Source organism: Ylistrum balloti, unplaced genomic scaffold (assembly GCF_031769215.1).
Source record: "Ylistrum balloti isolate Yb309-2 unplaced genomic scaffold, AGI_CSIRO_Ybal_v1 Utg371048, whole genome shotgun sequence".
NCBI classification, from domain to species: Eukaryota; Metazoa; Mollusca; class Bivalvia; order Pectinida; family Pectinidae; genus Ylistrum; species Ylistrum balloti.
The window spans coordinates 92,454-107,704 of record NW_026782580.1 but is presented as its reverse complement, the minus strand read 5'-3'; the positions used below and the strand labels follow the sequence as shown (position 1 = coordinate 107,704).

The following is a 15,251-nucleotide window of genomic DNA, read 5'->3' as shown; positions in this document are numbered from 1 at the left end:
GGTGATTTTCTTTTATCTTCGAGACATAGTTTTTGTGATGTATATAAATAAGTGCAATGGAACCTTATATTTCACTCGCATTGCGCACTCGTCAAAATGTCCAAATATCCGCACATTCGATGTATTTTTTTTTCATTTAGGAACAAGGAATGTCCTCTATACATGTATATCTGACCAGTTTTCACGTGAACATTATATTTCAAAAGCATTTTTAGTTTTTCAACGAAGAAAAAAGTGTAAAGAAATTCCATTCATGGTCTTATTTCCATTGAAATTAGATTAATTTCCGTATTTTAGATCGTCTAGATACATCGCATTATCAGATGTTCATTTTTTTTAAATCCTTGACATAGCTGTTTTTAAACTTTAAATATTTGTCTGTGGTTTTAGCAACTTGTGATATCAAAATGAGCATGGATCTTATGCTGTACACGATACAAAGGTCGGTTTATACTTGATAAAATGAAATAATATTACGGATTTCCCGACAGAAACACCAGTAATATTTTGATAAGACGATACTGGAACTGTCTTCATCAAACACATTTACGATAACACATGCACCTGTTAAGGAGATACCCAAATTTATCATCGTATAAAATTCGGAAAATATTCAACCATAACCTTATCTTTCACGATCACTTGAAGCGGGGGAAGCATTTTTTTTACCTGATAACACCAGTCGCAATATGCATGCACCAGTTCATGGTCGATCATGACTGCAACAACTTCGGCATAATTTTGGGACAACTTGCAGATGTTATCTTATAAACATTGGTTTAGCGGTTTTAACAGGACTAATTACGTAATTGTCGGTGTGATATCTAAACATCAACGTTCGTGAGCATTAATTACATGTCTATGACTCAAAAGCATCAATCTTTTGTTTCCGTTCGAAATACCCGGATCAAACACTGTAATCGTCTTCCGGCTTCTACCTTCAGGAGGCACTGACGTAACACTGGAACTCTAAACTACTGGTGCCAGACACTGATCGTTATTTATAAAACACGTGTATACCTTACCTCGTCAAAATTAAATTGAAGTCTCGAGACTCCGCCTAGAACCAAATCTCATTAGCCCCCTTTGTGCCCATTACCCCATTGTTCAGTTAATACTGGATGCCATGCCGTCTTAAATGTTTATTCTGAAAAAAAGTTCCGGAATAATTTTTGAAAACTTTTATCTTTAGATGGCTTAAGTAATTGCTTAATTTTGACCATGGGTGTTTGTTGTAAAGATAGATGCATCAATGCATGAACGTACTCATGGATGTTTGTTGTAATGATAGACCCATTGATGCCGGAATGTGGCCATGGATGTCTGTTGTAAAGATAAATCCATTGATGCCGGAATGTGGCCATGGTTGTTTGTTGTAATGATAGACAAATTGATGTCGGAATGTGGCCATGGTTGTTTGTTGTAATGATAGACCCATTGATGCCGGAATATGACCATGGATGTTTGTTGTAAAGATAGACAAATTGATGTCGGAATGTGGCCATGGTTGTTTGTTGTAATGATAGACCCATTGATGCCGGAATGTGACCATGGATGTTTGTTGTAAAGATAGACACATTGATGCCGGAATGTGGCCATGGTTGTTTGTTGTAATGATAGACCCATTGATGCCGGAATGTGGCCATGGTTGTTTGTTGTAATGATAGACCCATTGATGCCGGAATGTGACCATGGTTGTTTGTTGTAATGATAGACCAATTGATGCCGGGCACAGTAATCTAAGACGACAGAAACGTTTTCTAGATGGAAAAGTATAATTTCAATTTCTCTGTCGGGAGGATTGAGAAATATCTACTCTCTTATTTATTGAGTCTTTGAACCTAAAATTTCATTCGGTTACATTCTGAACATGCATGTATTTCTCTGTTTCGGAATAATACAAATGGTTTTGAATAACCAGATAATGAAGTTGACCACATCATACATCTTCTTTGATTAATTAAACATTTTATAGTTCTAAGGACACTGTTCAGTTTTGTTACAAATTAAAAATTAAATACACACAGTATTACTGAAGGAAATAGAAAATACATGGTCAGTGTCTGAACATATTAGCTGTATTTTGGCGAGAAAGATAAAAATGGCGAGCCTCTATTCATCCTCCAACACCGACTGAAAATCAGACTATTGAAACTTAGATCTTGTGGTTCAGTCTGTGTTTACCGGATGTTGACGGTACACTGAATTTTGCCTGATGATAGACGCCAATGTAATTACTCCGCACAGAAATATATTTCAAAACAGCGATTTTCTGAATTCCTATAGATAAACACGTTCATTGCAAATGTTAAAACGCGTATTTTAAAAAAACTATTTATATTTTTTAACGTAATATTTAAGTAGAATTAGAGATTATTTCTGTCGAATAATGGTACGTGCTGATATACAGCTGTTTTCCGTCACTACCGAATACAGCAAAAATATGGGGCAGGTGTATTCCGACAACGGCAGTGCCAGTTGCAGGATAAAGATATTTATTCTACTTTTGCAAGTGCAAGTTCCTTTTTAAAATGTAACTTTAGCCTATTTTTTTTCTACAGTATTGTTTAAATGTTTGTTTGCCAGGGCCCGTATTTACGAAACCATTATCATGCTCAAGCAAACTTTTTTTATAATTCACCTAAATCATATGAAATAATACAAATGTCAAATATAAACATTGAATATAACTTTGACTTGCAGTCCTTTCAAAACTGTTTTTAAATCTTTGGCTAAATCAGCCTTACTTATCCATTTTTAACTTAAACAAGACATAAGGCTTGAGCACAAAATTCATGCTTGAGCATGAGAACGGGTTCATGAATACGGGCACAGGTTTATCGGCTCATGAACAGCAATTGTCATTTGGGGCGTGATATCCTTCTGGTGGCTGGTGGCTACCTCACATCAAAGAAAATCGGAGTAAAGTGTCTTGCCTAAGGACACAGCTACGTCAGCACAGACCGGCCCGTTTCTTAGTCTGAAAAGAAACCCACAAGAAACCCGGCTGTAGATTCGAACCACGCATCTCAGTTCTTCGTCTGATGTTACGTCGGCTAGGATTTTAATACCCGACTATCGCTGTTTATAATTATTGTCTTGTGTTTTCCTGTTTACTTACTATGAATTCTCATTAGTTTTTATCATTTGCATTCATGATAACACACAACGTTCATCATACATGTACCGGTATATTCTAACAGGACAAGAGACAGGAATATTAATCATCATACCGACCCACCTTCTATCTGATGTCAATGATGCTTTCGTCCCACTCGGTTTTGCACCAGGTTTACTTGGAAAAAGGGAACTCAAAGTCTAAATCTATGCTGCAACAGCAGGATGCACTTAACGTGTACATGCACATAGATAAACGTATTTTGAACTGGCTGGTCCAATGACGGACATAGACCAGTACAAAGTGAGACCAATATTAGTACGGGGTTTCCAAACAAACAAAACGAAGGAAATAGCTTTAAATTGATATTTCCAGTTTTTTTTTCAACCATACAGCAATATAACATACAGCGAAACCAAGGCTTGAAAAAAAAACAACAAAAACAAAATTGTTATGACGTCCATTTAATTTGCTAATTTTATAGTCATAATCTGATAAAGTGATATTTTAATAGCAATAATCATTTAATAAAAATACTTATGTTCGGTTCGTTGAGTCGAGGACAAGTGTACTTATTGACATTTATAAGCAAATCAAAACAAAAATTGTTTGATTTCGAAACTAACCATAAATATTAGCACGTGCAGATTATTCACGTGTATAATAATGCCAGAGTGCACATGTGCGATTCTCTAAAGGAGCAGTAACCTATTATAAAAACAATTTTCCTTTTGTCCGAGGATCCTTGTAATTAACCACATCATTTTCTGTCATACACCATAATGTATTTAACACTGGGATTTCCCTGCATCCTTAACTACGTCGCAGTTTCCCTCATCTTTTATCTATGTATAGCGATATCATATCTGTATTTTGTTTACACTTCATCTAAGTACATCTTGTATACCCAAATTAGCTTCTACAACACAGGAACACGCCCAAAACTGTCGAAAGCATAGTCAGTTTACAACCAATGTTCATAAAGCTTTCACTTTACAATTTCTTTGTAAACGAATGATTTTTTCGTCTGAAGAAACTTTGACTAAGTGTTCCAAAAGACAAGAAGCATCAGTTGATATCATTACTTCAGATCACTTGAAAATAGTTTAGCACAAATGTTTGATAAGCACTAGTTCATTGATCTCCATGATGACCGGCAGCCATCTTGGAATTTGGGGTACGTACAGTCAAATCCATCACCAATGCTTCCTCGTCATCGGTGTTGTCGATCTCGCCTATCACAAGCTGGCTATCTTCCTCAACAGAACGTCTCTCTGAACGACGGAAATCCCGATCGCAAATATAATGAAGAGTCCTGCCCGCGGATGCACAGGTGACGTCATCAGGACGGGATTGACCGCTGTCGACGCTCGATGATCGAGAGGAGATTTCTTCGTCAGTGTGCACGTGGTGCGGAAACGCGCGGGGCCGGGCGTCAGAAATCGGTGTATGAGCTTTAGGCGGGAACTCGAACAGTTTGCTGAATGTTGGGCTTCCTGGTGACCACAGAGGCGACCTCAACTCCCCGAGAAGTGTGTCCGCATGGTAACTGGGAACCTCAAATGATTTCGGAGGATTGGAGACGGCGTTGGGCAACAAGTTGATTGGGTAGAAGTACGGGAATGGCTGGTAAGGTCCGAAGTCCGAGGTATGGTATTCCGGCTCCGGCTTTATCGTGGCTCTTTGGACGGGTGAAAAGGATGCGTTGCTAGAGGAAGTTGACGAGGAGAGAGAATCACTAGAGAAGTCTGTAGACGAGGAATCGATCGCTGTCTGCCTGGTCCTTTTGGCACGAGCTCGGCGGTTTTGGAACCAAACCTGTGGACAGAAATTGAACATTAGATGAATGAGAACAATTCATTACAGTATGTTAGAACCACAACAGCGAAAAAATTAAAAAAAAAAAAAAAAAAAAACTGACAGAAAAACAATGTGAAAATTATAATGATTTTTTTAATCTGGATGTACGTGGCAAAATTTCGTCCAGAATACAGCTAGTGTCATTGAAAGAAACTAAGACGGACCTCCAGACGAGATATTTCAAGTTATTATTATTTGAGTGTTACACTGTCCTTAATACACTATAAAGTATAGTGACGTTGTTCTAAAGAGGCAGGAGATACATAAACCTGTGATTTGTGGACGAAATATCGTACAAGGGGTAGATAATTATCGACTGAAAAAAATACAAACGAACGAAAGGACGGAGGAATGTAGGTCGTTTGTTCTCTGAAGGAGACACATTTATAAACAATGGACAAACATAATGAAACGACTTGGCTAAAACGTTATGCCATAATTTTCGTCTTTCATACACTCACATATTGGGACAATATTTCATCTTCGTCTTAGTACTAACTTATGTAACAATATGTAAAACATGAAATCGTCATTGGTGGACGGAAAATGTCTCATTTAAAATTGATCGTGATCGGAAGGACCGATGTATAATGGACAGACATGATGATACGACTTTGTATAAAATGTCGTGCCATAATGTCCGTCCTACATACAACCCCGTGGATTATTCAAAGGCATGGGAGAGAACCTGTCAAAAGGATGAATAATACAAAACAAAACTTGTAACAAACACAGACACGTTGTGTGTAGGGAAGGACCGATGTATGATAGACAGACATGATGATACGACTTTGTATAAAATGTCGTGCCATAATCTCCGTCCTTCATACAACCAGCCATTTTGTATTTATCGTTCATATGGGGACGAAAGGACGTCAGACAGACATTTGAGCATGGGAAAATATCGTAATGGAAGAGAGACGTTTTGGAAAGACGTATGATGGACAGATATGATGATACGACTCTATATAAAATGTCGTACCATAATTTCCGTCCTTCATACAACTATATCATCAAGGCAACAGATGAACTGGGGAAGAAACGACGAATAATGGACGAAAACGGTTGTGTAATGAACAGACATCCGTCCTACATATGACACATTTCATAAATACGATATATTTGATGAAAGACGAACAGGCAGTGGCGAAACTACAATTAATTGTTTTTTCGAATGATGTCTCGGACAGATGAAGAATGGACAGACATGATGATACGACTATGTCGAAAATGTCGTGCCAAAATCTCCGTCCTTCATACAACCATTCATTTTGTATTTATCGTTCATATGGGGACGCAAAGACGTCAGACAGACATATGAGGATGTACAGATATCGTCATGGGAATCGATATTGGAAAGTCGTATGATGGACAGACATGATGATACGACTGTGTATAAAATGTCGTGCCAAAATCTCCGTCCTTCATACAACCATCCATTTTGTATTTATCGTTCATATGGGGACGAAAGGACGTCAGACAGACACGTGAGAATGGACAGCTATCGTAATGAAGGAGAGATGTGTTGGAAAAACGTATGATCGACAGACATGATGATACGACTATGTATAAAATGTCGTGCCAAAATCTCCGTCCTTCATACAATCACCTTATCTAAAGATTAGGCTTCGTGAACTGGCGAGGAAAGGATAGTTTACAAATATGTGGAAGTAAGGCAGTATTATGGACAGACATTAATTTCGTGCTATAATTTCCAGAGAATGAAACTAATGATTAGACAGATCTATTTGTACGGAAGGAAGGATTTAAAAGATATATAATTTGTGAAATAACGAAAGTATAGAGAACAGTTATGATGACACGATTGCATAATACAACCATCTATTGTGCCAGAGTTTTTCATCCGAGAAAGTCAAACGTAAAATAGACATTCATATATTTGATGATATAAAGTATTGTTATCATATACAACGAACATATCATATCATATCATATATCATTTCATTATATCATATATATCATATCATATATCATATCATATATCATTTCATCATATCATATATATCATATCATATATCATTTCATCATATCATTTCATCATATCATTTCATATCATATAGATCATATCATATCATATATCAGATCATATTATATATCATATTACATTATATTATATTATATTATATTATATTATATTATATTATATTATATTATATTATATTATATTATATTATATTATATTATATTATATTATATTATATTATATATCACAACCATTGAAGAATCACTAATTTTTACCATTTAGTTTGTTCCGTCTCTATGCTATTACCTTTGACGTTGCTCCTGTACTTAGTATGGGTTTGTTACAGTGCTAATGGTGTACTGATCTTACCTCCATTTCTAACTATTTATATCTTCTGTAATTAATTTACAATGGACAGTTCTACTCATCTCTATTCATCCTCGGGAGTTTTTACTCAAACCTAGAAGGGGTGAGCCGGTTACAACTTAATTATCACTAATTACCTGGTAATTACCGCGGGGCCTGTTTGTTTTGACTGGTCACCGTGGGCGGAGTATTTATTAACGAGAGTTGTTTGGTTTAGCCTTTGTCTGTACCGCTCAATCTCCAAATGGTCAAACTGTTTTTCTTAATTCTATTTTGATTTCGTAGGAAGGTAAATGTATTAATATATTGGTTTATGTGTCACACAGGTAAGCAATAATTTCAATTACGATTTACAAACGTTTTTCCTGATAATCATGTAGTGCAGTAGATTGGTATGTACTTATCTATTTATTTACAAAATATAATAGCTGGCAAAAATCTTTTTTTTTAAATGGTATCAAGCCTTTCATTGACACTAATCCATAGGAAATTTAACAAAATTTCCCGTAATTATTGCTAGACTACATAAAATATCAGGAAATTGATCATATTCAATAGAATTTGTTCCGAAAATCTAACTTAATGAAATCCGATCTTTTCGGGAAAGGAAAGAAAGAATATTCCGGACTTAGCTCTTTGTATTGAGGTGTGGATTTTTCAAAGACATTTTAACGAAATACAGTTGAAAAACAGAAACAAACATGAATGCCTTTGTAGTACATTTTCTCTGAGTGGTGACAGGATCAGGATAATCGGTAAGGATTTGACACTAATGAACCGATTGATGTATTGATTGATTACAGTCGATCGATCGATATCTATGAGAAAATTTACCCGGAAAGATCAAAACGAAAGTAAATATCTTGCTCAGCTTTAGACCCGAATGACAATGTTATTTTCATTACTACGCATGCTTACCTGGACTCGAGCTTCTTCCTCCCCTATGATTCCCGCCAACTTGGAACGCTCGTACATATCCGGGTAAGAGTTCTGAGAGAAAGCAAGTTCAAGAATGGAGACAGCTTGAGGGGAGAATATGGTCCTCGTACGTCGCTTCCGTTTCCTGGAGTTCTGCGCAAGGTTAATGCCTGTTTGGTTGCCATCTAAATATTGGGTAATAAACATGGTACATTATGTCTTAGGATTAAAGTCTGTGGATGACACGATAAAGATTACTGTCAGTTGTTTACGAAATCAGAAGCAGCGAAACAGGATTGTTTTTACTGAAATTGGAAACAATAATACTGTGATTATAAAAAAAAAGCTGGAAGAAATTATATATATATTTATACGGACAGAAGTAAACACGTTACATTTATATGGAGGGTAGGGAATCGTGATTTACGCTTTACACAATGCGGACAAGAAGGGAGACAACCGAGAGTAAGAAATCTTTACTTCATACAGTGTATAGCCAGATAGGGACTTGGTATGATGATATTAAAGGCTTGTAGAATCTTTCATTCCCTTGGACGAGAGCAAACGGACCTCGAACCGGAGGGAAAGGTGGTTCAATTAGCAAGACTAAGTTTAAGATATTCAACATATTACCGACGGAGACTAAGATATTGTACATTATACCGACGGAGACTAAGATATTGTACATTATACCGACGGAGATTGAGATATTGTACATTATACCGACGGAGACTAAGATATTGTACATTATACCGACGGAGACTAAGATATTGAACATTATACCGACGGAGAATGAGATATTGTACATTATATCGACGGAGACTAAGATATTGTACATTATACCGACGGAGACTAAGATATTGTACATTATACCGACGGGGACTAAGATATTGTACATTATACCGACGGGGACTAAGATATTCTACATTATACCGACGGAGACTGAGATATTGTACATTATACCGACGGAGATTGAGATATTGTACATTATACCGACGGAGACTAAGATATTATACATTATACCGACGGAGACTGAGATATTGTACATTATACCGACGGAGACTAAGATATTGTACATTATACCGACGGAGACTGAGATATTGTACATTATATCGACGGGGACTAAGATATTGTACATTATACCGACGGAGACTAAGATATTGTACATTATACCGACGGAGACTAAGATATTGTACATTATACCGACGGAGACTAAGATATTGTACATTATACCGACGGAGACTGAGATATTGTACATTATACCGACGGGGACTAAGATATTGAACATTATACCGACGGAGACTAAGATATTGTACATTATACCGACGGAGACTAAGATATTGTACATTATACCGACGGAGACTAAGATATTGTACATTATACCGACGGAGACTAAGATATTGTACATTATACCGACGGAGACTAAGATATTGTACATTATACCGACGGAGATATTGTACATTATACCGACGGAGACTAAGATATTGTACATTATACCGACGGAGACTTATACATTATACCGACGGAGACTGAGATATTGTACATTATACCGACGGAGACTAAGATATTGTACATTATACCGACGGAGACTAAGATATTGTACATTATACCGACGGAGACTAAGATATTGTACATTATACCGACGGAGACTAAGATATTGTACATTATACCGACGGAGACTAAGATATTGTACATTATACCGACGGAGACTAAGATATTGTACATTATACCGACGGAGACTAAGATATTGTACATTATACCGACGGAGACTAAGATATTGTACATTATACCGACGGAGAATGAGATATTGTACATGTTATCGACGGAGATTGAGATATTGAACATTATACCGACGGAGATTGAGATATTGTACATTATACCGACGGAGACTAAGATATTGTACATTATATCGACGGAGACTGAGATATTGTACATTATACCGACGGAGACTGAGATATTGTACATTATATCGACGGAGATATATACGACGGAGACTGAGATATTGTACATTATATCGACGGAGACTGAGATATTGTACATTATACCGACGGAGACTAAGATATTGTACATTATACCGACGGAGATATTGTACATTATACCGACGGAGATATTGTACATTATATCCGACGGAGACTAAGATATTGTACATTATACCGACGGAGACTATTGTACATTATACCGACGGAGACTAAGATATTGTACATTATACCGACGGAGACTAAGATATTGTACATTATACCGACGGAGACTGAGATATTGTACATTATACCGACGGAGACTGAGATATTGTACATTATACCGACGGAGACTAAGATATTGTACATTATACCGACGGAGACTAAGATATTGTACATTATACCGACGGAGACTAAGATATTGTACATTATACCGACGGAGACTTATTGTACATTATACCGACGGAGACTAAGATATTGTACATTATACCGACGGAGATTGAGATATTGAACATTATACCGACGGAGACTAAGATATTGTACATTATACCGACGGAGACTAAGATATTGTACATTATACCGACGGAGACTAAGATATTGTACATTATACCGACGGAGACTAAGATATTGTACATTATACCGACGGAGACTAAGATATTGTACATTATACCGACGGAGACTGAGATATTGTACATTATACCGACGGAGACTAAGATATTGTACATTATACCGACGGAGACTGAGATATTGTACATTATACCGACGGAGACTAAGATATTGTACATTATACCGACGGAGACTTAAGATATTCTACATTATACCGACGGAGACTGTGATATTGAACATTATATCGACGGAGACTAAGATATTGAACATTATACCGACGGAGACTAAGATATTGTACATTATACCGACGGAGACTGAGATATTGTACATTATACCGACGGAGACTAAGATATTGTACATTATACCGACGGAGACTAAGATATTGTACATTATACCGACGGAGACTGAGATATTGTACATTATACCGACGGAGACTAAGATATTGTACATTATACCGACGGAGACTAAGATATTGTACATTATACCGACGGGGACTAAGATATTGTACATTATACCGACGGAGACTTAAGATATTGTACATTATACCGACGGAGACTAAGATATTGTACATTATACCGACGGAGACTTATTGTACATTATACCGACGGAGACTAAGATATTGTACATTATACCGACGGAGACTAAGATATTGTACATTATACCGACGGAGACTAAGATATTGTACATTATACCGACGGAGACTGTACATTATACCGACGGAAGATATTGACATTATACCGACGGAGACTACATTTGTACATTATACCGACGGAGACTAAGATATTGTACATTATACCGACGGAGACTAAGATATTGTACATTATACCGACGGAGACTAAGATATTGTACATTATACCGACGGAGACTAAGATATTGTACATTATACCGACGGAGACTAAGATATTGTACATTATACCGGCGGAGAATGAGATATTGTACATTATACCGACGGAGACTAAAATATTGTACATTAAACCGTGGGAGACATTCTATGTTTAACCGTCGGACAGTAAAGAACTGTACATATGAACACTAAAACGGACAAAAATTAACTTGCATTCAAAGGGACATATTGGTATGAATGAAACACGTTTCTTACCCTTAACCCAAAGGAAGGGACATATTATACATAATACCCACAGGAAGGGACATATTATACATAATACCCACAGGAAGGGACAAATTGTACATAATGCCCACAGGAAGAAACAAATTATACATAATACCCACAGGAAGGGACATATTATACATTATACCGATATGAAGGGACAAATTATACATAATACCCACAGGAAGGGACATATTATACATTATACCGACAGGAAGGGACAAATTATACATAATACCCACAGGAAGGGACATATACATTATACAGACAAGAAGGGACAAATTATACATAATACCCACAGGAAGGGACATATTATACATAGTACCGACAGGAAGGGACACATTATACATAATGCCCACAGGAAGGGACAAATTATACATAATACCGACAGGAAGGGACATATTATACATAGTACCGACAGGAACGGACAAATTATACATAATGCCGACAGGAAGGGACAAATTATACATAGTAGCGACAGGAAGGGACAAATTATACATAATGCCGACAGGAAGGGACATATTATACATAGTACCGACAGGAAGGGAAACATTATACATAATACTGACAGGAAAGGAATTATACATAATACCGACAGGAAGGGACATATTATAGTTAATACCGACAGGAAGGGATATTTTATACATAATACCGACAAGCGAGACATATTATATAAAATACCCAAAGGGAGGTACATGTTATATATAATACCCACAGGGAGGGACATATATATATAATAACAAAACAGAAGGCCATACTCACGAGAGAAAAATTATATATGATATCAACAGAGAGGGGCTTATTATAAATAATATCGACAGGAAGAGACAAATTATACATAATACCCACAGGAAGGGACATAATATATATAGTACCCACAGGAAGGGACAAAATAAACAAATTACCCACATGAAGGGACACATTATATGTTATATCCACAGGCAGGGACAAATTATACATAATACCCACAGGGTGGACAAAGGATACATCCACAGGACACATTATACATAATACCCACAGGACACATTATACATAATACCCACAGGAAGGGACAAAATAATACATAATACCAACAGGTGGCAACAAACCATTCATTATGCTAGTAGTGTAAGATATAAACAGACGGACAGGAACATTGTACGGACAAAAAAAGGACAAATCATACTTGTATACCGTCAGATTGAGACAAAAGTACCTCATGCCATAGTGTATAGGAGCAACAGCCAAGCGTCGGATATCAAATTTTACATTCGTTTTAAAATTGGCCTTATAAAATATATTTTGGATAAGACTAAAATTCAATATTGCAAACATAATTAAAATGGCTTAATTGTAAGGATCTTATAAAATATAATCAACAGTAATTTTGTTGGTGTCATTGCGCTACACTGGAGATGAAGTGCCAAAAAATAATAAAATTTTGCATGTGTGAATAATAGACAGAATATATATTTTTGTGTTAGATCGCGAACCATTTTTCATCCTGATGAGTCAGCGAATCCAGTAAGCATACTGGGTTTAGAAATGTGGGTTACTTGTGTTATTTTAATATTAAATTATACAGAAAATAAAATTTCCATTTCCGGTCGTAAGTATATCATTTGAGAGTGCCAAAACATGAATTTGTTTACTGTATGGTTTTGTTATTTACAGTGGATCATGCTCCCGAGGGCGTGACTGTGTGTACGTGTACAAATATGAGGGACAGAATTCAGTCAAGAGCACGATTTCCGTAAATACAAAAAGGTTTAGAGTTGCAATTACTTAATTAGCTGTGGAAAGTATTTCGTTTTCTTTAAATGTATTAAAAAATAAATAAAGTGATACATATATGGATTATAAACCTCTTTTCCCTGACGACTCCCGACAATGTATGTTTCTTATTATAGTTAGTTTGAGTGTCTGTGCTTGACCGTCATTTTGGTCCAATGGTATAAAAATGAGTTGCAGTTTACGAGTTACCTCCCTTCTTTTAATTAACGGACATATAGCAATTTGACGTTCCTGGAGAAAGCTACTAAGATACATACCAAGTCGGAAGAATACTTTCAATATGTTATATGAGGCGTCGCTATGTACTGATTATCCGCCTTTATTTACCAAAATGTAAAAGGTTTTCATGCTAAAATTTATAAAAAAAAAAAAAAAGAAGAAGACAAATTTGGAGTTCCGTTTAAGACTACTTTTAAATGTTAGTGTAACATTCCTTAAATCGTTGGATGAACTTTCACAATCGCTACATCAAGGTAAGCAAAGACAAATAAGTGACGAAATCTAAGAGTAAACGACATCAATGTGGAAATATGGGATACGATGTATGTGTTCAGTCTCATCATGGAGTAATTATCAGTAAATTAGCAGATTATCCGCTGTTAGTCGTCTACCGGGCAAGGAAAGATTATCAATAATTTTCAGGTCATTTATAATCCGAGTAATCTCGAGAGTGTACTCTGATAGTAGGTATTCCTTCTAACACAAGATGTGTGAATAGTTAGGTATTTATATCAAGATTGAACCCCAAAACACATGGCCTCAAACAAATAATAATTACAAAGAATGAAGTTTGTCCCAGAAATTTATTTTCGTTTTATTGTTTTATGTAGTTTAGATTTAGTATCAATTACGTATCCCTACTTCACCAAACAAATCATATTCGTAATTTGTTTTCAATAGGATAGAAGGAAGATGTTATGAATACGAGTATAATAGTAACAACTGGTACTGACAAAACAGAAATCACTCCATAAAAACGACACCTTGTACACGGAAGAGAAATTTTTTGACAAACTAAAACTTGTACGGTCTTAAACTAGTGAGGATATTTAGCTTTGATGCTATATGTTTTTTTGTTGAATATGAAATAATTATAACATCAAATCACAGCCATCATAACAAAGTGTGATTTAAAATAAACCTATATTCAATTTCACATGGACTTATCCTACCTTCGTGATCACGAAACATTTTTGTGTGAAACCGCTATCAGAAAACAAAATGTAAAAATTCTTCAACTTGGAATATAGCTGACCTTGTAAATGTACTTCGTAATACATTATTTCGTTATCCGAAGGCCCAATGTTACAGAATTAAAGACACAGACTTACCTATACCGAGAATCTTCCTCATGGAAAAGTCGGTCTGAGAGGAACACATGATGATAATTTCCAAAGAATCAAAGACCACAGTCACACTTACACACCGATATATTTCTAACACTCTTAATCAATACTGCTATTAACCAACAAGATTTAGCTCTTTTTATCTCCAAGATTTTGAGCAATTCTAATTTTGAGTAAATGGACAGAATTTCATTGGATCGCACTGATAAAAGTAAAT

General features: G+C 36.0%; 1 protein-coding gene across 1 annotated transcript; it reads right to left on the bottom strand.

Moving 5' to 3' along the window:
• Positions 1-4,252: 4,252 nt before the first annotated feature.
• LOC132560329 (retinal homeobox protein Rx3-like) lies at positions 4,253-15,068 on the bottom strand. Its single transcript, XM_060225002.1, has 3 exons — positions 15,020-15,068; positions 8,247-8,431; positions 4,253-4,936 (listed from the first exon to the last, which is right to left on the bottom strand). The coding sequence occupies exons 1-3, from the start codon at positions 15,066-15,068 to the stop codon at positions 4,253-4,255; spliced, it is 918 nt and encodes a 305-aa protein (XP_060080985.1).
• Positions 15,069-15,251: the final 183 nt, after the last annotated feature.